Genomic DNA, 26021 nt, shown 5'->3' on the forward strand with positions numbered 1-26021 from the left:
AGTCACTGACCATCGACTTTGGGGAAAGTTTATATAATGCTCTTAATTTTGAGCCTTAATCTCAGCCCTCTGCCGCTCTCCCCACCCTGAGCAGATTATGGCTTCTGTTTTCCAGACTGAACGTTGGCATTCTATATTGGAAAGACAAGCCAGACTCTTGGAAATCAAAGGGTACCTATGGGGTTCTCTCCCTGTTATTTTAGCCTCAGGCCATCTAACCAGGGTGGAACCGCAGGTAAGGAGACCTGGTGGCCAGACAACCCCAACCAGGCAGACCCCAAAGGAAGCACCTACTACAGTTCCTAACGCTTAAAACCAGGGATGAATACATGTAAAATTTGTTTGCAAGAAAATAAGACTTTTTACATTTTTAGGACAAGAGAGACATTTGAAATTTGATTATACCCATTACGAGCCTTTAGCAACTTAATTTAAATTGGGGTTAGATGGGGCAGGTAGTTTAGAGTGTGCAACCTGGGGAGGGGGAGGCATTTGGGAGGATTCCTGGAAGAGCAACTAGAAGGTTCCCAGAGAACAACCTACTGCCTTCCTCACAGGAGCCGTTACTAAACCGGGAGCCCCAGTAGAAGAGAGTGCTTGGTGCTGCCTAGATGCCCCAAATCTCTGTTGCCACTAAGATTTCTATTTCCAAGTATGTCTCAGAGGGAGTGGTAGCAGGCAGAGAACGCCTTCTAGAAGCTGTCCATGAGGTGGTGTCCAGCGGGCACGTGGGGAACCAGCTGTGGCCAGGAGGGACAGGCAAAAGCTGGTCTCTTCAGGGCTCATCAAACAACACCCAGCTGTTCTGAACGTCTCAAGAGGGGCAGCCTTACTTCTGGATGTTCTTCCCTTGATCTATAAAAATCATAAGATTTAAAAGAAAATATATGCCATGTGTTTCCAAGAATTTACACTTAGTTCATCAAATCTGTTGTTTTCTGAGAGTTTTTTGGAGTCCAACAAGACTAATGAGCCTTTTTCAAATGTCGTTAAAAAATGTTTTCTTCTCAGAAGGACATTTAGAGGCTTTGAAATTTGTTCCAGGGGTAAAAATAATAGTATTAATAATAAATTGCTCAAAACTCTCAACCCGTGCAGGTTCAAAATTTACTTAATACTCCCAAACCAAGAGACGTGAATTATTACTGGGGTTTGTCATTGCTTGAAAGAGGGGAAAGAAAGCACAGGGAGGTTCAGTAGAGTTCACTGTGTGGTTCACAGTTATGCCCATAGCCCAGCAAACTTCTTGCTCAGCCTACACTTTCAGAGAAAGCCCCCCCTAACTTGGCATCGATGAGGCCAGGCTGATTTCGTACTGAGGCGACTTACCGAGCGGCTGACTTTTCAGCCTGCTTTATTTTTGGCTGATGGATCAAAGCCCTCCCAGAATGGTTCTCTCGTAGGGCATGCAATCTGTGTCACGTAAAATGGGTGATATATGGTTAAGTCACCACAGGGTGGAAAGAGGACACTTTTTCTTGGGGGGGGGGTCTTCGCACAAGAGCGGTGGCCCCGCGGCTGCCCGTGAACGTTGTCATCTGGTGACCTCTGGTGGTGGAAGTTTTCCTAGCCCGTGTGCATGGATGCTTCTGAGCCAAGCCATCCAACCAAGTTACATTTTCCTACATTCCTTTCCTCCTGTTTTGTCATTCACATTAAGCAAGGAGCAAGGATCAGTTGCAAACACCCAGAATAAAGTGGGGCGTGTGCCTGGCCAGAGTGTTACTTTACAAAAGTTGCCTGGTGCCTTCTCTTTCAGTGAACGTCTGATACATTTCCTGTAGAAAGAGAAAGGAACCAAAATGAAGGAAAGTGTGGCATCCACAGTTGTTTTCATTTTGCTACTTTTTCTCAACACCAGTCTCCTGAATGGTAAGTAAGGGACTGTCCTGCTCTCTTTAATTCCCTGGGGGTGTTTCTCGAGAGGGTGGAGAGTCCATCTCATCCGGCAGTTACAAGAGATGAAAATGTCATTGGCTGCTATTAAATTATCTGCAACATTTTGGGCATGAAAATCAATGCAGAAAGTAATGCAAAAGAATGAATGCAGTGCATGCATTCATGCGTTCAAAGCGTGTCCCTGTGCTCTGCCTTCTATCCTCACCCCGAGACTATAGCGAAGCAGCTTGTATGAACGACAAGACCAGAGTCCCGGTCCAGCTGCTGTCAGCTGCTACTAGCTATGTGACCTTGAGCCAATCACCTAATCTCTCTGGGTTTCCACATTTTCAAAGTGAGGACTATGATGTTCCCTCCACCTGCAATGAAATAGTGCATGTGGAAAATCTTTGAAAAACAGTAAAGAGATAAAAGGGATTGCTGTCATATGATGGGAAACATATAGCTAACTCTATTCTCTGGGCTAATGGGAGAAATGAAGTTCACAGCTAGAGTGTGCATGCTGGCGTATGTACATTTCTGTGCGCCCAGCTCTGGGCATGTTTGAGTGTGGATACTTTTGAATACACTTCTGTGTGTATTAACTTTTCGATGTGTATCTGATTGCAAATGCTTCTCTGTGTATACCAGTGTGAGTATTTATCTGTGTGTGTGCCTCCCTGGATGTGTATATTTCCATGTATGTTCCCAAGTGTACTTCTGAGTATGCAGCTGCATATATGTCGGGGCGGGGGGGCTGTGCATGTGTGTGTTTGTGAGGTGCGCTCTAATGTGGACATAAGCGTGTACCTGTGTGTATGGTACCTAGGTGGTTGTCCCTCTGTGTGCATTTTATAAAGATAGTGAGGCAGTCCATTAATTTTCACTGTCTCTGCTAAAGTGAGTGAAAAGAACATTTGACTAGTTGTAATTTCGCAACTGTGCTCTCCTCTCCTGAATTTCCCAGACTATGGGATAACCAGTGAAATGTGAAAAAGATAAGCTTCCAGGGAGAGAAAAAAGAGAGCAGAGATCAGCGTAATCCATAGAGAAACTTTTAGGTACTCAAATAATCAACAGTTGCCTTAATTGGCTTCTGAGGATGCTCATTATTGAGCCATAGGGTTTGGGTTTGGTCTTTTTTTTAACTTTTCTTTCTGTCCCACATGCTCTGTCCCCAGCCACAACGAAACACAACAAACAAATCACTTCAACCTGTGAGATTATCCTAAAGAAATTTGCCCTGGAGCATAAACAATGTTACAAATTTTGGCAGACCTAACCCCAGGCTGGCTGGCATGGAGTTTCAAGGTTTCCTATAATTCTTTGATGGTTTTCAGGGTGGCTGGGAGCCAGAGGGTAGCTTAGCCCCCAGCGACACGATCAGCCTACTGTCCTCAGCCCCAGCCTGTGCACTGCATCATATCATTCCATGAACTTCTTCCTGGCCAGTTTCGCCTGGTGTCCCCTCTTCCCATGTATGTTCTCCTCCAAACTTGATCTTCCTGATCTGGTGCTCAGAGAGAAGTTCTGGCCAGGAACCAGTGGGAAGGGGTGGGGGGAGACAAGTATAAGAGAAAACAGAGAGAACACCCCTGAATTGCTGGGACTGATACCTTTCAAAAGCTCTCCTCTCTGCTGCTGATTTTCTGAACTAAACAGTCAGGCATCCAACACAGCCAAAAGGAAGATCACCCGGGGTTAGTTACGTGGATGGGCAAAATGGGGGTCCTGCCTAGCAGCACAAGGCAAATGCCCAGGGCCACCCTTTTCCTCTTTGGATCTGACAGACAAGGAGGAGGAAAGGGGGCCAGGTCACCAAGAGCTTTGGGGATTCAGCAACTGAAAAACCCCACCCTTTTGACATCGTACTTTCCCCATCACCTTATTCAGACCTTCTAGCTTCCAGCTGGGATGAGATACGGCTCTCGGCTAATAATGGTAGCTGGTAACCAGGAGAGCAGCTAGCCACTCCCCCACCTCTTACCACGCCTCCCCCCCTAGAAAAAGAACCAGAGAACTACAAGGAAGCCCTTTGCCACCTCACCACAAAAGGACCCAAGGGGAAAGAGGGAAATATAAGACCACAAAAGGACTAAAAAACAAGAATCGGAAACGGGGACAGGGGAAGGGGGAGCTAGATGGTGAGACTGGGTCAGAGGTCCAAGCCAAACTGAATCAAGGAAAAGGGAAGGGAAACAGGAAGGAAGGGAGAAGACAGGTGAGGGGAAGGGAGGGGAGCAGCCAAAGGAGCGTCAATGATGCAGAGAAAAGAAAATAGAAGGTCCCAGATTGAGTTAATTGTATGGGAATGGCAGGAAAATGGAGAGTCGTGAGCAGATGGAGAAGTGCCAGAGAGCACTGTGTCCACAAAGTGCCCCGGGATGCTTGTGCCTGGGGCAGAATTCTTTTCATGGTCACCCTTCTGCTGTGGTAGGATGTCAGCTGCATAGACCCTGGGATTGCGGAAGGGCCACATACTCTTCAGTCCACATGCATCCAGCTCACCCTTGCTGTTCACTCTGTTGGAATTTTACAGTTAATGACGCATCCTGGTTAGTGGCCATCTCTACCTCACAGGACACACACACACACACACACACACACACACACACACACACACAGCCCTCCCTCTCTCTCAGTCCTGCCAACATCAGGACAGCCCACAGAGGCATGTTGCTGGCATTTCTGAGCACCGCCCCCTTCGGCCCCCTCACACCTCATCACTGACCTTGTCCCATCAGTCTGCTTCTGTCACCGGCAGGAGGGTCTGATGGTTGAATGCACCTTGTTCCTCAGTGACTTCTGGCTTTTTCTAGGACAATCACCTCCTGGAAAACCTGAGATCTTGAAATGTCGTTCTCCTGAAAAGGAAACATTCACCTGCTGGTGGAAACCTGGGGAAGACGGAGGACTTCCTACTAATTACACGCTGATGTACCACAAGGAAGGGTAAAATGTTCTCTTCTCTCCTATCAACTGCCGCATGACTGCTCTCAATCTCCTGGCCTGAAGTTAGAGTTACCCACAGTCCCCTGGATTGGCATGAGTAAGGCTCCTACCACCGGGGAAAAGAACTTCACTGCCCATGCCTACAATCTCCTGTTAATGTCCTTGAAGAGCTCTCCCCATGTGTATAAGGTCATCTGCTACCCCAGCAATATAGTACAGCATTATTCCCGGTGTCTGTCCCAAGGTCAGGTTGTATCCCAAGGTCACATATGAATCTTTCCTAAATGCCAGTTACTTTTAGACGTAAACCTTGTGCCATTTGTTACTTTTGCAATCTCAGAGGATTATCATGTAATCCTTATGACCAAGAAAGAGCCCTATAAGCCAAGGAAGGTAAGGATTTTTTCCTTCGCATTTGCTGATCCAGGATCTCTGATCTTCCAGAGGGCATATTTGGAGCTAGGGTTGCAGCGAGGGCTAAACACGGTCATCTCTGGGTGAGGACCTTGTTTTACTCACAATGAAACCATCCTGGAAAGCCCAGGAGGGCTGTATCCCTCCCCAGGGAAGAAAACGTTTACCGGTTGCAACAGCTGACCACATCCCAAAGACGGCACTTTGTTGGACACAACGCTGTCATCCCTTCTGGGGCCTGGAGGAGTATCATGTAAACAGAGTTCAGGAACTCAAACTGGCCACCAAAATGAAATAAGCCTTCACACCTTGTGCTGTGTCTTGCGTTGAGGCCCTGATGTCTACATGTGAGCAGCCTAATGAGGCCACCTGATCCTGAAACAGCCCCTTTCTTAGTCATGTTACTCTGTTGCTGACTTAGGGCAATCTGAAATATACTGAGGGCGATGCTTACCCTCTTTCATCTTTTTTTAATGAAATGTAATTCAACACATGTGCACAATAAGTGGTGCGTTGTGCACGGCCCCCCGGGGTGTATGTACAGGGGAGAGTCACATTTCCTGAGATGACCAGCGGCAGTTCCCTGGGTAGGGCGGTGCCTTGGCCATCGGAGAGCTCAAGCATTTATTGGCAGGGGGCATATATCCCAAAGCCCACAAAAACCTATCGAAGGGAGGTGTTGATGAGCAGCAGAGTCACTGAGGACCTCACGTAACCCTTCCACCATCTCCGGCACCCTCTTCCCTGTCTCACCCCTGGCTGACCTGGGCAGGACACAGAAGTTTGGGGAGCTGTTCCTCACTCTGGTTCTTGCGTTCTGAATGTCTGATCCCCAAAAGCCAGTGTTACTAATCTACTCAGGAGATTAAACTCTGTTTACTACGTTCTTATTCGCTGCTAATATATTACTCATTGCAGAGAGACAATCACACACGAATGTCCAGACTACATAACCAGTGGCCCCAATTCCTGTTACTTCAACAAGAAGCACACCTCCATATGGACAATGTACATCATCACGATAAATGCCACAAACCAGATGGGAAGCAGTTCCTCGGACCCACGTTATGTGGACGTGACTTACATAGGTAAGGGGAAGGGCAACGGGTAAGGAATTTGTTATTCAGTTATGGATTTACCAATAGTCAAGCTCAATTCGAGTCTTCTTGGCTTTTGGTTGCAACCCCAAAAAGAAAGATCAGAGAATTTACAATATCCTTCTCAACTGAGTTTCTCAAACCAATTTTTATCAAATCATTCACGGCAGTAGGACTGGCGCTTGGGATCCTTATGCTTCTGTGCTCTCCCTTGACCCTTCTTCTCATCCTTTTGCATCCAGAAGGAATGCTCTACTTACGTGTCCCTTATCACTCCTTCCCTCCAGCTCTCCTCCTGCAACCGATGTCCCCTTCTCCCTTATTTTCTCCCTCCTGATGGAACACAGAGCTGCTCCATGGAGTAGCAGCTCCTAGAAGGTGTTCATCTGCTTCTGCACCCACAGAGATTGCACCAAACCGATTTCCCGCAAATTCAATTCTCAATATACACGTGCTTCTTAGCAACTGGAGCTATTATTTTAAAAATAAATAATGTGGGCGCCTGGGTGGCTCAGTTGGTTAAGCGACTGCCTTCAGCTCAGGTCATGATCCTGGAGTCCCGGGATCGGGTCCCGTGTCGGGCTCCCTGCTCGGCGGGGAGTCTGCTTCTCCCTCTGACCCTCTTCCCTCTCGTGCTCTCTCTCATTCTCTCTCTCTCAAATAAATAAATAAAATCTTTAATTTAAATAAATAAATAAATAAATAAAAATAAAAAAATAATGTGAGGAGTAAATACTACTACTTGAACAACAGGCTGAAGGCCAAGGTCACAAGTACAATGTTTGGAGAAGTCATTAGCAAAGTAAAACGAAGTCAACCCAAACGCTGCTTCTGGCTTTGCATGATCAACAGCGAGCTGCAGGGCAATTAGGCATCACTGTAGTGGCCTGGATGGTGTGGCGGGGATGACAGAGGGAATTTTAGGACAAGAGATGGCTTGGCCAGGCCAGGGTTCAGCCCTCATCTTGGGTAATAATCTAGGGAATAGCTAATTAGGTTCATGTTTACCCAAGTCTTCCGGATTTACCTAACACCACTCAGTAAGGAAAATCAGATTAGGATTCTGAAGTGTTCACTTGCATATCATCCCAATGGCATGTTATCAGTGGTTTATCCCTAAAAACTAGAAAAGCTTCCAGTACCAACCAGTACACACTTGAACAATTTCTCTTGCAGCAAATCACTGGAATGAGCCTGGGGGTGGAAACTGAATGTGATTTTAGTTTAAGAAACTCAGAAAAGCAACCCCAATGGCAAGTAGGAATAAAATAAATTCTAGTCATATAAATTACTTGAGATACAAAGTCTTGAAGATGCTAAATGCCAAATAATTCCTTTGTCGTGGGCTCTCTCTTACGGATTTAACATATGAGGGCAAAACAACAAAAGCGAAAAACGTTCTGAAATGAACCATTGCTACAATGAACGTAGTCACAAAAAACGGAATCACTAAAGAGTAGTGCATTTAAAAAGTGAAATCAATGAGGGCATCAATTTCACATGAGCTCTGGAAAACAAATTCTCTGGTGAAAAATTGTTGGGCTGTATTTTCCAAAAAAATGAAAGAAGGGTTTATGGAACTCTCATATCACCCTACATCATACAGTGTTGATGACAGGAATTCTATGTTGATGCCATAGAATTCATCTAAAAATCAGTGTTGGGTGCCTGGGTGGATCAGTCAGTTTATGTCCAACTCTCGATTTCAGCTCAGGTCATGATCTCAGGGTTGTGAGATCGAGCCCCATGTCGGGCTCTGAGCTGGGTGTGGAGCCTGCTTGGGACTCTCTTCAAAAAAAAAAAAAAAATTTTTTTTTTTTTAATCAGTATTAACCACAGTACATTTTCGATCAGACTGAGTCTCATCCTGTGAGAACCCGCAGTTCAGAATGACAATACTGGCAGATAATCTCTCAGAAATAGATTTTGTTCTTGTTCTTGTTGCTACTGCCCTTGAATTACATTTAGCAATGTTGAAGATGCTTGAAAGCAGTGATTCTCAACTCGGGGCTATGTTGCCTCCCCCAGGATGTTTAGCAATGATGGGAAACATCTCTGATCATTGCAACCGAGGGAAGAGCTCTCAGGGTATTACGGACATTTAATGGGTAGAGGCCAGAAATGCTGTTAAGCAGCCTACAGTGCTCAGGACGGCACCCCACCCACCCACCACAAGCCACCAATGAAGAAGAGTCTGGTCCAAGATACATAATGCTGAGGTTGAGAAACTGTGCTTTCAAGGATTCATCCTAAACATTTTGCTGGCAGTTTTGTACCAGCGGTTTTTGATCAGAGGCATTTCTCAGTATACAGATGATGTTTAGTAAGTTTGTTTAGTAAGTATATATAAAATGATCTTTCTTAGACATTTACTTAGTAACATATAAGCATTAGGATTAGTGGCAAATTTTCTAAAGTTCACTTTTTTAGGCAACTGTAGGTTATAATGCTAAATATACTACAATTACACTCACATCCCCCTCCCCCCCGCCCCGGCATGGACACTGACTTGGGGAGGTAATAAATGAATCGAGAAAATATTACTGACCAGCAGGACTGAGATTAGGGTAAGACAAGCTGGTACCCAAGGCACTCTTCACGGGCTACTCACAGACCTGTACTTAAAGGAACCTGAGAGTAAGTGCCTCCTTATTTTTGTGTGTGTGGCATAATACACACAACATAAAATTCACCATTTTACCCATTTTAAAATGTGAAATCCGGTGGTATTAGTTCATTCACACAGTTATGCAACCATCACTGTCTAGTTCCAGAACACTTTCACCACTCCAAATGGAGACTTCATACCCATTAACCAGTTACTCTGGATTCCCCGCTTTATCCCAGCCCCAGAACAACCACTAGTCTGCTTTCTTTCTCTATAGATCTGCCTATTCTGTAATCATATAGTATGTGGCCTTTTGTGTCTGCCTTCTGTCACTTAGCATAATGTTCTCAAGATTCATCTATGTTCTAGCATGTATCAGTATTTCCTTCCCTCTGTGGCTGAATCGTGTTCCATGATATGGATATTATTTATCCATTCATCAGTTGATGGACATTTGGGTTGTTTCCACCTATTGGTTACTCTGAATAATGTATTATGAACACTGAGGTACAAGTTTTTGTTTGAACACCTGCCTTCAATTCTTTTGGGTATATACATAGGAGTGAAGTTGATGGGTGACATGGTAATACCACATTTAACTTTCTAGGTAACTTCCGGACTTTTCTACAGTGGCTGTACCACTTTACATTCCCATCAACAATGGACAAGGGTTCCAATTTCTCCAGTGTTCTCACCAACACTTATTATTTTTCACTCTTTGAATTCTAGCCATCCTAGCAGGTATGAAATGGTATCTCATTGTGGTTTTGACTTGCATGTCTCAATGACTTTTGAGCCTCTTTCCTGTGCTTCTTGGCCATTTGTGCCTTCTTAAATTTTGCATCTTGCTTCCTTCAACCTAACCCCAGTTCTGCTGACCAGCATCTGATATCAAATGCCAAGAGTCTCATAACCACGGTGGAGTGAAACAGCAGAGAGAGCCGCCTCTAAGTCATACAGTTCTGTGTTCAGATACCACTTTTACTAAATGTGGAGTTTCTTTCCTGTCTACAGTTGAACCAGACCCTCCTGTGAACCTAACTGTGGAATTAAAACAGCCAGAAGACAAAAAACCATATCTGTGGATGAAATGGTACCCACCTACCCTGGTTGACGTTAGATCTGGTTGGCTCACACTCCAGTATGAAATTCGGTTAAAACCCAAGAAAGCAACTGAGTGGGAGGTGAGTCAACTAGAAGCTTTTGGAAAGAACCAGGTCCTTGGCAAAGATGAAGCCCTCGCAGCTGAGAATAAGTCATTCCTCCTCATTTTGGGATAACCCTGTTGCCCTCTTGATGCTGACGTGACCCACCCCGATGTGGAAGGGCCTCGTCCCCTCCACTAGGATTGATGGGGGTCATCTTCATACTCACCCAAAGCTAGCTCCTTGCACTGAACAGGTCTTCCACCAGGTATCCAACCCACCTCCCTCAGGATAGCTTAGATTGAGACACTTGTGAGTGTACTTATGTGGCACTAAGTAGGAGGAAAAAGTCTCGGTGTAACCAGTCCATGGTCAACGGTATTTTTATTCACTTACAAATACTTCAATGTAAGGAAGAAATAGTGCAGTAAATTATAGGCATTATAATAGTCTGCTCTTAAATATTTTAGTATATGTTTCTTTTATTTTTATTTATTTATTTATTTATTTATTTATTTATTTATTTATTTATTATTATGTTCAATTAGCCAATATATAGTACATCATTAGTTTTTGATGTAGTGTTCAGTGATTCAGTAGTTGCATCTAACACCCAGTACTCATCACAACACATGCCCTCCTTAATACCCAGCGCCCAGCTACCTAATCCCCCACCCCCCTCCTGGTTTGTTTCCTGTAGTCCAGAATCTCTCATGGTTTGTCTCCCTCTCTGATTTCTTCCCAGTCGGTTTTCCCTCCCTTCCCTTGTATATGTCTCTTTTAAAAAGGGAACATTTGAGGGGTGTCTGGGTGTCTCAGGCAGTGAAGTGTGTGACTCTTAATCTGAGGGTTGTGAGTTCTAGCCCCACACTGGGCATGGAGCCTACTTAAAATTTAAAAAGAAAAAAAGGGAACATTTGGTTTCACTCATGTGGACTTTAAAGAGCAAAACAAATGAACAAACAAAGAACAAAGAGACAAACAAAAAAACAGACTCTTAAATACAGAGAACAAACTGGTGGTTGCCAGAGGGCAGGTGGGCTGGAGGATGGACGAAACAGGTGAAGGGGATGAAGAGTATACTTATTGGGATGAGCACTGAGTTATGTAGAGAACTGTTGAATCACTATACCGTACACTTGAAACTAATGTAACTAACACTTGTATGTTAATTATGCTTCAATTTAAAAAAAGATACTCTCAAACCCATTAGCGATGACAACAATGCAAATTTTTTAAAAAGGGAACATTTCCAAACATAGCCAAAATAATAGGATCACACTTAGAAAATTAATTAAAATTCCTTAATAACATTTAGTAGCCAGTCCATCTTTTAATTCCCCCAGTTGCTTCAAAAAATATCTTTAACAGCTAGTTTGTCCAAACCAGAATCCACTCCAAGACCACACATTGTGGCTAGTTGTTCTATTGCTTCCATCTCAACGTGCTCAGGAGATGTCCCACCTTCTGCATTGGTCTGATGAGTTCTCTGTGAGGTCATTTGGCTGATTTCTCTGCCCCTGTATTTCCTGTAACCAGACAATTAGATCTAAAAACTTGATCTGATTCAGGTTGAACAATTTTTAGCAAGAGTACTTCAGAGGTGATATTAGATCCTTCATGCCAGGAGATGGAAATCATCTGGTGAACCCACCAGAAATGACTCTAAGGCCGACTCTGGGATCAGAGAGGTGACAACCTGATCCCTCGATTGTAAAGTTATGTTTCTCTTGTATGCCATTGTTTCAACAAACTTGAAGGCCTGGTTCTCTTTCACCTAGGGGCTTTATACTAATTGGTAATCCTTGAATCAATAAAATCATTAGGGTTGACAAAATAACCAATAACCATTTTTCAATTGTATTCACCCGCTGTCCTCCACAGAGTAGAATTTAGAAGAGGGTACAGGATAGGGAGCAGAATATTTGACTCTATGTCGATAGAGTTCCCCATGGAGAGATAGAAAACCCATTAATTTTTGTGTGAGCAATGCAAGGAGGAAAAGATGAGCTAGGAGGGTGGAATGGTGATAAGAACAGAGATTTATCTACAAAATCGAATCTGCTGGCCTCGGTTCTCCAATAGTTTATTATCTAGAGGAAACGTCTGTGAAGAAACATAACACAAGTCAGAGTGACTTCTATCTTCCTTGTTTGTCCCTAGACTCATTTTGCTGGGCAGCAGACTCAGTTTAAGATTCTCAGCTTATATCCAGGACAGAAATACCTTGTCCAGGTTCGCTGCAAGCCAGACCATGGATTCTGGAGTGAGTGGAGCCCAGAGAGCTCCATCCAGATACCTAATGGTGAGTGTCTTGGCTCCCTTTTGCTTATACTCCAAAATATTTGTAAAACAAAATGAATTTAGTAAGTTTGCATGTAGTAACTACTAACAGAGAAACTATTTTAAGCCTTGGCCAGAAGAATAAATAGAGGTGGGTTTCTCATCTCTCCATCCAATACAAAGACACCTGGAAGTGTAGCACTGCTCCCTAGGTCACTGTCAGTGAGGACCAGTTTCCAGGATAAGGGTACAAACACGGGCTTGGCATGTTTCAGAGGGCTTGATGGTTAGCCATTCTGCCCTCCCCATCTGCCCTATCCCTCTAATTTGCTCAAGGTCATCATCTAGTTGTCCCAAAATTTGTAAGGTCGTATGCCATCTCAAAGGCATGAACCAATTTTCAGTCCCTGAGGTCGATTACATCTTGACCCTGTATGAAGGCACAGTACATAAGAGGCACTCAGTTCTAAGTGCCACTAAACAGGGCGGCCTGTGGTCCACAAGAGAATGATTTATCTTGTTTTTCTAAAGTACGTTATAGTTTATAAAGGCTTCACCTTGTTTGGCCCTTCCAACCCTCTCAGGTGTTCAGAGAGAATAGGATTAGCATTAGGAATCAAAAGTGAGGAAAATGAAGCTCAGTGAAGTTTGAGGCCTTACCCAGAACCCCATGGCAAAGCCTAGCTCCTCTGCCAACTTGCCTGGCCAAAGTACAAGGCCTGCTTTGGCTTGGTGTTGAAACAGCCCTGAACTGTGGGTCATAAGATTCACATGTGCATCCAGTTCAGCCCTGGCTCTTATTAAATAAATCAAAGCATGAGGTCCAGAGGCAGAAGATCCAGGTTCAAATCCCAACTGCAGCTTTATAGTTTACATGTTCGTGGGGAAATAGCTCTTTGAGCCTCCGTGTCCTCATCTTTATACACCAGGCAGTGTCTGGAAAGAGCTTAGCACCATTGATGGCTTTAAAAAAACCTTAATATGTGATGACCTTTATTATTATTACTACAGTGGACCATGTGACCTTGAATTTTCTCCTAAAGGGCCAAATAAAATAATATGTAAAAGCATTTTGAAATTTATAGAGTACTGTAAAATATATGCAACGTGTTAAACTTTAATAATAAAAATTAAACCTGTCACTGGGGCACTCAGTGACATGAGCACTCTTTGGATTGCTGTTCAAATCAAAAGAGGGGTAGGGAAGGGGGGGAACCCTTTTGTTCATGACTTCTGCTTATTTGGGGTTTTTTTGTTTTTGTTTTTAATGGTGCTTTGATGTGATCAGAGCTTTCCGACTGTTTGCTTTGTAGATGTCACCATGAAAGATACCATCGTGTGGATCTTTGTGGCCGTTCTTTCTGCTGTCATCTGTCTGATTATGGTCACAGCTGTGGCTTTGAAAGGCCATAGGTACTTCACTGTCTATCACCCCTCCTCCCAATCATGGTTGTCAGGGATCGCAGCCAAAAAGGATAATGCACAGATGTTGAAAACCTACACATAAGTCAAGCACTTCCTTTGAGCCATTAGCTGCAGTGTGCTCGCCCATAGAAAATCTTTTCTCAGTGCTAGCACAAGGAGCAGGATGGACTCCTTTGAAGCTGGTGCTCTTTCCATCAAACTCAGGCTCCCGGTGGTGCATTAGTAAAACTCCCATTAAGAGCAGCTCCAATCAAGAGAAGCAAGTAGTCCAAATAATCCACTCATTTCAGCATCAGCCTCCTCGATGAGCCAGAGTTAAATACTATGTAGGCCCCTAAAATTATTGTCTTCAATTTGATCGTGAGTCTCATGGAGCCCCAGAAATCTAACTCCTGTCCACCATAGTCCGTGTAGCAGGTAGTTAGAGAGAATACTGATCTTTCAAAAATTACAAAGTGAGAAGGTGAGTCATCTAATTCTTTTTCACAAATTATTTTAAAGCATGGTGACCTGCATCCTTCCACCAGTTCCTGGGCCAAAAATAAAAGGATTTGATGCTCATCTGCTGGAGGTAAGTGGGAAGAGGGGGAGAATGTAGTGTGACTCACTGCTTTGTAATGGTGACCTTTACACGGGTGCACATAATTCCCGTCAATTCAGCCTGGCCGGCTCAGTCCCCGCCCAGCTCAGCCCTGCTCCTCAGCATGCATGTTTACAGAAGGACAGGCGGAGGCATGAGGGTCCTTACCTTCAGACACTAGACATCAGAGGGCAAGGAGAGAAAGTCAAGAAAACATGCAAACACACAGTAATACTTGGCTAGCTTTACCAGGTCTGTTCATAAGCACAGAAATAAACATTTTGTGCAAACAACCAATTTAGAAAGAGGGTGAATATTTTAATTAATACAAAACGGGGACCCACCACCTCCTTTGTCATACTTCAGTTGAATTGTTCACTTGAATGTTCTTTGCATATTTGCAATATCCTATTGTCATTGTTGCTCACTTTGAGCACTCAGTAGAGACTGGATCAGTACAAGCGGGCTAGTGTTTGCCAGGGCCCGCTTAGGCTGATTCAAGAGGGATTTAAATTCAAGTGTTTTGGATAAAAAGAGGGGTTAGAACATTTTAAATTTCTGTCCAGATTGAAATATATAGTTTCAATTTGACTTCAGCTTAACACTAATGTGTCTAAAAGTAATGACCTGCACATTACATCACTTGACCCAGCCACTGTGAGGCTAACAACACAACAAGAGTGTGAAAAGTGAGTCCCAGAGAATTTGTCTTGACTGCATTCAGTTTGATTGCAAATACCGGATCAGGGATTAGAGCCCCAGAACTTGGGCTCCTGGTCCAGTGCTCTTACCCCACTACCCAGTCCTAGTACTGACCTTCATAGAACCAACATGAGCATCTCAACTAAGTAAATTAACTACTGTCTAGCTCGAAATTTGACCTTGTAGCCACAGGGACTTAATAATGAAATAACTACTGTCTGTGTCACACACACACAAAAAGGTTTTCATATTCTTAAACACAATTACCTCTCATCTTCAGAAGACCCCTCCCAGATGGCTACTATTATTTCCATTTTACAGATGGAGAAAGTGAGGACCATAGAGCAACTTGTCCAAAGTCAGTACCCTTTAATAAGTGATAGAGTCAAGATTTGGGTACCAGTAGCTGACCTAGGTCACGCAATCAGGAAGAAGAGTGAAAAACAAGAGAAGGCAGGAGGAAGGAGGAGGGGAGAAGAAGGAGAACAGAGAGGGGGAGAGGGAGGAAACGGGGACAGAGGGAGAGAGGGGAGGGGAGAGGAGCAGCAGGAGATGGAGCAGAAGGAGAGGAAGGAGTCAGGTAGGAGGGGAAGGGAGGGGAAAGGAAGAAGTGGGAAGAGGCGGAGTTGAGAGAGACGGGAGAGACGAGAATCTGCTGACCGCTGCCAGACTCCAGAAGATAGTGGAGTTGGTTAGGAGGCCAGCAACCAGACCTCAGGGCCAGCGGGTCCCAGGGCACCAAATGCAGGCATGAGCACTGCGGTTTTTGATGTTTCGCAAACGTCGTATTTGATAGGTGCGTGTTTATTATATGTGCATATACTACTTGCCCATTGAACTCATAATCATTATCGCTCAGAAAGAGACTAAGTTAAAATCATGAATTAACTGGAAGAAAAATATGAGATGAGTAGTAGTCCAGGAGGTGACTCTAGATAGCCTGGTACATAAATGTCTGACGCTTGGGGAATTTTGTGAGGCAATTAGCACATCCCACTTGCCCCTAGTCAGGACCACGGGCTTGGCCGACGTGGAACGCTAGGAAGCTAACGGCCATCTCTCCTTTTCCTAGAAGGGCAAGTCTGAGGAACTGCTGAGCGCCCTGGGGTGCCAAGACTTCCCTCCCACTTCTGACTGTGAGGACTTGCTGGTCGAGTTTTTAGAAGTGGATGACAGCGAGGACCAGCAGCTGATGCCAGCGCATTCAAAAGAACACCCGGGTCAAGACGTGAAGCCCACACCCCTGGATCCAGACAGTGACTCTGGCCGGGGCAGCTGCGACAGCCCTTCCCTTTTGTCTAAAAAGTGTGAGGAAGCCCGGGCAAACCCCTCCATGTGTAACACTCCTGAGGGCATTGAGAAGCCAGAGAATCCCCACACAAAGGTTACCCGCACTCAGGACGCCCAGAGCACACGCTTGGAAGGCAAGATCCCCTATTTCCCTGCCGACGGATCCAAATCCTCAACATGGCCTTTACCACAGCCCCCCAGCCAGCACAGCCCCAGATCTTCTTACCACAGCATTGCTGATGTGTGTAAGCTGGCTGTGGGCACGGCGGGGGCATCGGCCACTTTGTTGGGCAAAACAGACACACACGCTTTAAGATCTTCAAAAACCACCGAGACTGAAGGGGAGGAAAAGGCAGCTGAGCGGAGAGAAGTAGAAAGCTTCCATTCCAAGACTGACCAAGGCACAGCATGGCTGTTACCCCTGGAGAAAACGCCTTTTATCTCTGTGAAACCCTTGGATTACGTGGAGATTCACAAGGTTAACAAAGATGGAGCACTGTCATTGCTCCCAAAACACAAAGAGAACAGCAACCAGACAGAGAAGCCCAGTACTCCTGAAGCCAGTAAAGAGTATGCTAAGGTGTCCAGGGTGATGGATAACAACATCCTGGTGTTAGTGCAGGATCCGCGAGCTCAGAACCTGGCTGCGTTTGAAGAACCAGCCAAGGAGGCTCCGCCATCTCTTCAAGAGAATCCAGCCGAAGAAGACCTGGCCTCCTTCACCTCGTCCCCAAGCAGCTGTGGACTCCAGCTGGGTGGGTTGGATTACCTGGATCCCACGTGTTTTATGCACTCCTTTCAGTGATAGCTTGATTAACGGAATGATTGGTTAAAATGTGATTTCTTTTCAGGTAACACTACAGAGTACAGGAAATGCACCCTACTAGAGAATGCTCGAGAATGTGGGTTAGAATGACACTATACAGCCCATAGTTCGCTCCTCATGCTCCATTTTCAACCAGCTGCCTCTTTCTCCAGCAGTTGATTCCAGAACAAATTGTTTTGTTTCCTGTGATTTGTAGATTGACTTTTTTTGCTCTTAGTTATAAAATTATGTGTTCAATGAAAGAAAAGCACATCCTTTAGTATTTTTGAGGGACAGTGCCAATAGGTATATCCTCTGGAAGGGGCTTTCATGGTCTGGTATGTGACCAAACGAAATGAAATACCCACAGCTGTTTACCACAGGAAGATGATAGATGTGAGAAAAATGCCATGAAAACCGCTTTCAAAAACCAACAAACCTTTGCACCCCTCTTTCATTTTATTTAGATTAACCAAATACGACCCATTTGAAGAAAGAATGCATTCCAGAACACCAGATACATTGTTTACATCAGTTCCTCTCACCTTAGTGATACATTGCCAATATGCAAGCCAAAATGATGCCTCCAATTTTTTCTTAAAATGGTTTGAATTTGTTAAGCATGAATTTTTTTTCTCCCCCTAAATTGTATTTTATTCTGAAGCCTCTAGAGAAAATAGTTTTGGAAAGCGAAATTTTCTAACATGACAGGTAAATGAGTTTCATGTGGTAAATTCTTCTACAATGTTTTCCTGTTTCATTTCAGCATAAGAGATAATTTATTATACACCCTAGTCTTCGGTTAGGTTAAAAAAAAAAATCCCCAAAGAGTAATTTTAAAAGATAATCACAGCAGGATGCTAATGGAAATACTGCCTTACTGTACATACAAATTCTACTTTAATATAAACCCGTAAGTTTCACAATGTATTTTTGAAGACTATTTTTCTATCACTTAGGTAAAATAAAAGACTATTTTCTATCTTCCCAGTACAGCTGTTTACGTATTTAGTGGGTACGGTGTGTTCTGCTATGAGGTTATGAGTATTTGCAGTACATAGTAGTATATGCAGTCCCTGTTTGTGGAGGAAGATGCCATAGCAACCCAAAGCCCATTGAGGAATATGAAGTGGATGATTATATTCAATTTCCAGCACAGCGTTGTATAGTTTATCTGATTCTTTTTATCTCTGTGATACTTTCAACAGTCGCCAGACAAGAGGTTTAGGGCTTTCCACAGACCAGAAACTACCTGTGTAATTTAGGGCTACTCTGGGGCTTCTGCTCTTCTCCGGGTGAATATTCATAAAACCACCCTGAAAAGGTGAGTGATAACATCTCACATACTATTTTAGAGAGAGGGTTTTGTTTGGTTTGGGTGTTCTGAGAAATCCTGGGCAGCCAAGAAAATGTAAGCAAAGCCAGGAGTTAGTATCTCTCTGAAGTAGATCCATTTGCGAAATCCTGACAGAGGCAGATACAGCAGTCCCAGCGGAAGCGTTCAAATAGAAGTTCTAAGGAAGCAGGCATCTGGGCAGTGGTGGCAACAGCTACAGCGGCCAGGGTCTGGTAGCAACAGTCTCCAAGTCTGTTCCAAGGGCAGCCTTCCCAAGAGCGGCCATAAGCCTGGCTCTCCATTTTAAAGAGAACGTTCATGACTCAACCTGCCTCCCTCTGTTTTTCATTTCATCTGATGGCAAAGCCATTCTCTGTGTTTACTCACTAGCTGGACGTAGTGAATTTGCACTCACCCCTGGGAGTTAAATATGCCAGCCCAGCAAGCCCATGCTGACAGGAACTGGGCTCCGCGGTGGCCCTGATGTTTGCAAGTGAACTCATCGCTAGGGCTTCCAGGGTTGCCAAAGTAAATTGATCTGAGTTCTCGTCTCCCAATATAGACCAGCACTAAGGGTGAAGGGAACATTTGGGAAAGTTGTCCAAGTTCATCCAGTGCCCTAGGTCCTTGCTACTCAAAGTAGGCCCTGAGGACCAGCTGTCTCAGCATCGCCTGGCACTGCTTGGAAATGCAGACTCTCAGCTCCCCTGCCCCAGACCTACAGAATCCAAATCTGCATCATACTAAGATCCTCAGATGACTCGTGTACACAGGGAAGTTTGAGAAGCACTGTCCTGGTTGACCATTTCCACTAAAGGTACGTTAGTGCCTAGAAACAATCCTCTCTCGGAAATACAAGTCAGGTCTCACTTGCCCTCAATGACACTCTACGTAAGGAGAAGGCATACTTTTTTAAAAATCCATTTAGGGTTTAAATTTACAGAATGATAGACAATGACTTGGCAAAAGTACACACAGCTCCAAGAGGGCCAGGGGATATACTCCACCTGGGATTGACTCTGCCCTTCCACGCCAGTCCAGCCCAAACTTTTCCCAAAATAGTCCGTTCTCCTCCAAAATGTATCTCAATCACTCTGATAATTTGAAAATTCAAAAATAACCTGTTTTGACATATGACTTGGCATGTGTGGGGGGAAAAAAATGTCCTGGTTAAAGACTCACCTTGAAGTAAATCCCCAAAATACCCCAATTAGCCACTCATTAAGTAAGCCAAGTTTACAATTCTATGGTCAATTAACAGTCTTTATTTGAATTAAGTAGGTTTGTTTTTTGTTTTTTGTTTTTTCATCTTGTGGCATATTTCCTATCAAGGAGCCAGCTAGTGCAGTGGAAGGATGCAGACTGAGGGTCAAGAGACCCGGGTTCTAGTCCTCGCTCTGTTGCCTTAGAGCAATTGCCTTTCCTGGGCCTCAGTTTCCTCTGAAGGAAATGTCAGGCCTATCATCTCTAATATCCTTTCAAACTCTGGCTCCTTGATTTCATGACTCACTAAATACTTTCCAGCAAAGATAATTTACCCAGTGTTTTGATCGTAAGGAAGCTAATAAATAATTGCCCTTCATCAGAGACACACAAGTACTCTCCAGTGATGTGCTTTTTTGATTTCACTTTTAAATCATCAGTTCTAGTTGGTCTTAACATATGACATGTGCATGTTATAAATTACATAGGTACGGGATCAGAGTCCAAGATAGCATGCAACTATGTGTGTAGAGAGGAGGCACGAGATTTTTTTTTTAAGACCTACTGAATGAGGCTCTGATTTTTAGAAATAATGATCTTTTACTGAATCAAGCCATGCTTATTTTTTGCTGAGTCCAACAGCCCCAAATCGCTTTTCTTCTATCTGACTGCGGCTTCTGGTTTTTATTTCTTTCTGATGAATTATAAACCACTATTGCATGGTTGGTTTAAAGAGCCATATGCTCTGAATTATAAAAAGTCATGTTCTTATAAACAAACACCTAAATATTCAAGTTACAAAGCACATGGAGATGGGCTAGCCAATGGGTGATTTATGGAAGATTCTAACCCCAACTGCAAAATGTTCTCTGGTCAGTTGGTAACGAACGGGTTTAAGGCACCTCAACACGAGCACAAGTTATTATCAGCTGCGTCCCTGACATTTAACAGAATGTCCATTCTCCCAAGTGCCTAAGACCAATCCTGGTAGGCAGGTATGTACCAAAACCTTGCTTTCGCTGGTTTGGTCCAACGTGAGTTAATCCCTTACCACGTGTACGAGATCAAGGAGTTTGACCCCTTGTCCTGTAGTGCCCAACTGAATCGGAGCATCCTATGAGTTCATGAGCTCCAGGATGCGGTTTGGCTGTGGAGGAAATCTGGCTTTTTTCTCGAGATTCTCCACAGCTGCAGTCACTTGCAGAAAGACTTGGCCCTGCCTTTAGTATCTTCTCTATCTCCTTAGTGTAGACAAGAAAGAAACAGATTTGTACATAGTTTACAAAGTGCCTTTCTTTACTTTTATAAAAAAAAAAGTTTTGTTTTTGCAAGAAAAGTGTATCAATTGGAAAGTAAATTTTACTTGTTTTATGTAAATGAATAGAGAAACCAGAAAGGGAATGACAAAATGGTCCGAGGTCCAACGAGCAACTGTTCAGTGGATTTTTCTATTTATTGCTTAACTGAATTACCATAGAGCTGATGTGAATAGTGTAACTTATTTTGTCTGATGAAAAATTGACTCTGGCTGGGACTTGGGGATATGCTGGCCCCCTTGTGATTTGAGACTCCTCCATTTAAAAACATATTAGTATGCTTTTGAATGGCTTCAAATTGCATGCCTGGGCCTGAAAAGGACAATGCATGCATGGTGGAAGCTTGCACACATACAGAAAAATGCAAATGACTCTGGATTACCATCCTCAGTGTTGCTAACGTAGATTTGCCATTGATGAAAGCCCCGTGTGTACTTCAGTGAACCAATTTCTTATTCTGCCTTTTTGGCTCAAGCACAATAGTAAAATTCAAGGTTTCAAAGGCCCAGGTGCAATGCAGGAAAGTATTGCTGACATGCCCTTAACCTGAATTGTGCAGTGTCACAAAGCTTAAGAGAACTATAGACATCTGTTGGTCCAAGCCAGGTTGATTTGCTTTTACATCCTGGCTTCTTTTTTTCTTAGCTATCCATACTTGTAGGCCTTCTGTTCTTCTGCTCTAGGGCCTGTATTTTTCCTGAGCGTTAATTATGTACACTAGCAACCATAGGATCCGCAAGAAACTAAGTTACTCGTGAACAATGACCTTGGCCCCGCAAAGGACTAAGTCAGATGTTAAATCAGCCACACAGCACATTGCACGTTGAGGGTCATTAGTCACCTCGTTTAGAGATTTGCATAGTTAGAAATTGCAGCTCAATTCATTAACTTCTGCATTAATTCAAAGGCCATTAATAGACCCAAGGTACACCCATGACTCAGTTCTGGAGGTCTTAAGCAGAAATTTAAAAATACAAAATGATTGCTCGAGAACCCATGTTGTAACCAGAAGTTCTATTTATAATTATGGCCTAGACTTATTCCATGATTACCAGATATAATCTCGAAATCAAATAGTTCTCTCCCTAGGCTTGTGTATTTCAGTAAGGTGATTTAGGGTCTGAGATCATCATGGTCTATTTCAAGAAAGGAAAAAAAGAGATAGGAAATAGGACATTTCCAGAGGTTTGGGCATTTCAGGATTCCACAAAATGTCAACGGTAGCCTGCTAAGCCCAAATTTTATTGGACAAAGTGAAATCTGTAATCTATTCAGTGTTCTGAGTTTATGGCTAAGAGATGTACGTAACTCACAAACACCATACGCCGGTCATTGTCTTATCCACGTCCGTTCCTTTGATCTCTGCTCTGATCTCAAGTCAAAAAGCACTGAGACGTGTAAAGTGAAAAAACATATCCTGTTTGTGTGACTGTGGTCAATGACTACAGAGACCCTCAGACAATGGTATTCTATTAATTAACTTTTTACCTGCTCCTGATTAAATAAAAAACAATGAACCCTAAAAACCTTTGGCTAGGGAAGTCGTAACATCAAAAATAACCTTGAATAATTACGTTTAAATTATGCTTCACCTGGATAAACTTCAAAATGCAGTCTGAGTTTTTCCATGCAAATTTCACAAATTCTGAAGAAAATAAATCTTGTTATTATCGTGTCTCATGCTTTGACTGGTTTTCAGTGGCATAGTTGATGTACTGGCCATGTGACACTCCTGACTTTAAGATAACTGTTCTATTATTTTATATTATATTGCTTTCTGTGGTTCAAAACTGTTTGATGCATTGAAATATATAGTTCTTGTATCGTGAAACTCATCATGTAATACAAATGAAAATAATTACATAATGATTTATAATCTATCCTTGGGTATTTTAGTATGATTGTGTCTATGTCTGTAAAACAAAACTGAAAAAAATGGAATCATATATTTCTGTCGAGACTGCGAATGTACGAATTTTTCTTATCCTTTGTCTGGTAGTAGTATCATATGCCATTGTACAGCTGATCTGGGGTGTTAAGTGTTTAGAGTACAATCCAACCACTGTTTAAAAGTCAACCCCTCAGCTTTGCTTCATGTGACTTCTGAGAACATCTTGAGTGTTATTTGCATCATGAGGCTTGCTTTTGTGCTCGATCATTCATTCTAAACAATTTCATAAGAGTCTCATGTGGAAACCAAAGCAATCTAGAACCAGCCTGTTGTGTGTTGTGTAAAGCCATTTTGAAGCAAAGACTATGTAATAGCAAAAGGTTCCATATTTTCAGAGCTCTCACTACCTCTGCTTTTTCTCTTTCCCTAGAAAATACCAAGCAAAATTCTTTAACATGAAGTGGGAAATTAGAAGTGATTGTTACAGTAAGTTGCTGGGGATTGGTTTTGGTTTGGTTTTGTGTTTTTCTTTTTTTTTAACATGAGACTACACCTTCTAATTCACCACTTTGTAGTTTTTTGCTAGGTTTTCTCACTAACCATTTTTACATTTTATAAAAACTGGATGACAAATAAAGGCCAGAAAGAATAGTTAGTAAATCACCAGATGAAAGACCAACAAAACCATAGAGTGCAGATTTTTTCCAAATGATGAGTCACCTCAAGGTGGTTACCCAAAGCCATGATAATGATATTTCTCACAATCTGATTTCCCTAACACCCCTAGAAATAAATATTTTCTTTATTTGATTTTAGCCATCAAATATATTATGGTATGGGAAAAGTCAGCCATATGTCAGAAATAGTCTTGTTTCAATTTAAAAAACACGTATTTACATGTAGTTATTGTAATGCCTACTTTTTTTTCTTTTTAGCTTTAAGGAATTTTGGAGGACTATAGTTGTCTGATTTATCTTGCATTTTTAATTCTGTAAGTCTTTGGTTATTGCCCATTGTACTTTCTATTTTCCATGGATTTAATTATTTGCCTCCTTCCATTTTGAGGGAACAACACAGACCATTAAATCCTTGTCAGTAGTATGGGAGATTATGCTAACTGCTCTTGTCATAACATCCTCACTTTTACTGCACACCAAAAACAATGCTTGCCAAACAAAATCTTAGACATCCCAGTATAATATGGTCATTATGTTTCTATTCATGTTATTGACAATACCCAGTTCAGTGCCTGGCTCAATAAATGTTTATTTCCCTTGCCTACCCTTCTTTTATTTTTATTTGACGAGTAAATAAGCAGAAAAACATGTGTGTGTCTGAAACAAATTTCTTGAAGCATTTTTGCTGCTAAGGGATCTGTAACCTGGAAATTGTTGGTATAAGTTGGATCAAAACAATTTTCCTCTTTTATCTTCGTCCTTCCATACGATTGCAAAACATACTTTCCTTCCTCCACCCTATCACATTCACATGAGAAGCTGCTAACAATAAAAGTGAGATGGAATGAGCAACACGGGGATGAAACCAGAGAAGCTCTCTTAAGTTTTGTGAAATAAAAGAAAGACCAAACCATTTTTTTTAAAGATTTTATTTATTTATTTGACAGAGAGATAGAGAGAGAGCACAAGTAAGGCAGAGCTGCAGGCAGAGGGAGAAGGAGAAGCAGGTTCTCTGCCAAGCAGGGAGCCCGATGTGGGGCTCTATCCCAGGACCCCGGGATCATGACCTGAGCCGAAGGCAGCCACTTAACCGACTGAGCCACCCAGGCGCCCCAAGACCAAACCATTTTTTAAAATGGAATCCTTTTGAATGGTGTGATTCGTTCACGTTACTAACAATCGTTTCTGACAAAAATCATTGGATTAAGTGTAAAATGATAACCTTTTCTTTTTAATGGATCTAGATCTAGAAACCTTCACCTACTGCCCATGCTTGTGTTAAGAATTATGAAATAGTGTGGAGGTTCGCTTTACAGATTCTTCTCTGCCTCCTAATTCTTTCACACCTCACAGAAATGAGGAATTTCTTACATGAGTATCACACTCCAAAATGTGTATTACACTCCACACTTCCATCACTGACTCTCCCATGCTTATGTTGGTATCACCTGTCTTTAATTCTTGGGCACACTTTTACTTCTAAACTAAAAAATCTGGAGTGTCAGTCACCAGACACAACATTCATATGATTAGTGATGAGCTGGAGAAGAAACGCCTAGCCAATTTTCCAGAATTATGGTATGCACGTTCCTGCCAGAAAACAAATTATATTTTGCCACTTCTTACCAGAATCACATCTGAAACCTTAACCTCACCAGACTTCCTACAACTCACTAACCAAGTTGTATACATTCTACATCTTCCCTATTTTTTAGGGACAGAGAGATAGAGCTTCCATTTAATAGCAATCTTGAAATGTTGCGGGTTGGGGGTAGGGTGCAACTGGGCAGGGGTATAGAAAATAGGGTTATTGAAAAAAACCCAAGAAAGGAGCTCACTGGCCAGGGAAGCAGATTCCTGCTGCATTTACCTCTGAGAGTCCCTCCAAACCACGCAGGTGAGACTGAACCCATTCTCGGTATTGGAAAAGCGTATTCTACTTTGGAGATCTCAACACCTACACAATGGAGTTCCTTTACCTACAACCTCCCCCACCCACACCACCTCACCCCTCGATTTCTGCTGCCGGCACAAGTGTCAAGCATTCTTCTCTTATTATGATCAGGTTCACATTAAAACTTAGGCTGACAGACTTGAAGCACAGTTATTTTTATGAATGTGATAATTTTTTTTTTTTTTAACAAAAAGCTAGAAGACATCAGTCAAATAAAACACTACATGGATGTGGGTTAGTGAACACCGGGATAAGAAAAGGGAGCTCAGGAATTTTTATTACTGTATGTATACATGTGTCTGAAAGAATTTGTAAAATGTCACAGGTACTTTCTAAGGTGACACACATTCGCTCCATAAATTATTAAAAATTCCAAGATAAGCTTCAATGACACTTGCCAGTAGTTTTACTTAACATGATCAATATTGATATTGTTACTGAACTATGTAATCTTATGGTGTATTT

At 42.8% G+C, this 26021-nt stretch overlaps 1 protein-coding gene across 2 annotated transcripts; it reads left to right on the plus strand.

The window, feature by feature from the left end:
• Positions 1-1763: 1763 nt before the first annotated feature.
• Positions 1764-17379, plus strand: PRLR (prolactin receptor). Of its 2 annotated transcripts, none has more exons than XM_028098037.2 (8): positions 1764-1872; positions 4698-4830; positions 6163-6332; positions 9964-10133; positions 12258-12399; positions 13691-13790; positions 14304-14373; positions 16157-17379. In XM_028098037.2, the coding sequence occupies exons 1-8, from the start codon at positions 1803-1805 to the stop codon at positions 17177-17179; spliced, it is 1878 nt and encodes a 625-aa protein (XP_027953838.1). In that variant the 5' UTR covers positions 1764-1802; the 3' UTR covers positions 17180-17379. The 2 variants fall into 2 exon arrangements, with proteins under 2 accessions (XP_027953838.1, XP_087879834.1); XM_088023708.1 differs by having other exon boundaries at positions 1803-1876; positions 4678-4830.
• The last annotated feature ends 8642 nt before the right edge of the window (positions 17380-26021 follow it).

The sequence above is a fragment of the Eumetopias jubatus genome, unplaced genomic scaffold (genome assembly GCF_037043125.1).
Source record: "Eumetopias jubatus isolate StellerSeaLion01/CBP00866 unplaced genomic scaffold, mEumJub1_p1.0 scaffold_5, whole genome shotgun sequence".
Taxonomy (NCBI): Eukaryota; Metazoa; Chordata; class Mammalia; order Carnivora; family Otariidae; genus Eumetopias; species Eumetopias jubatus.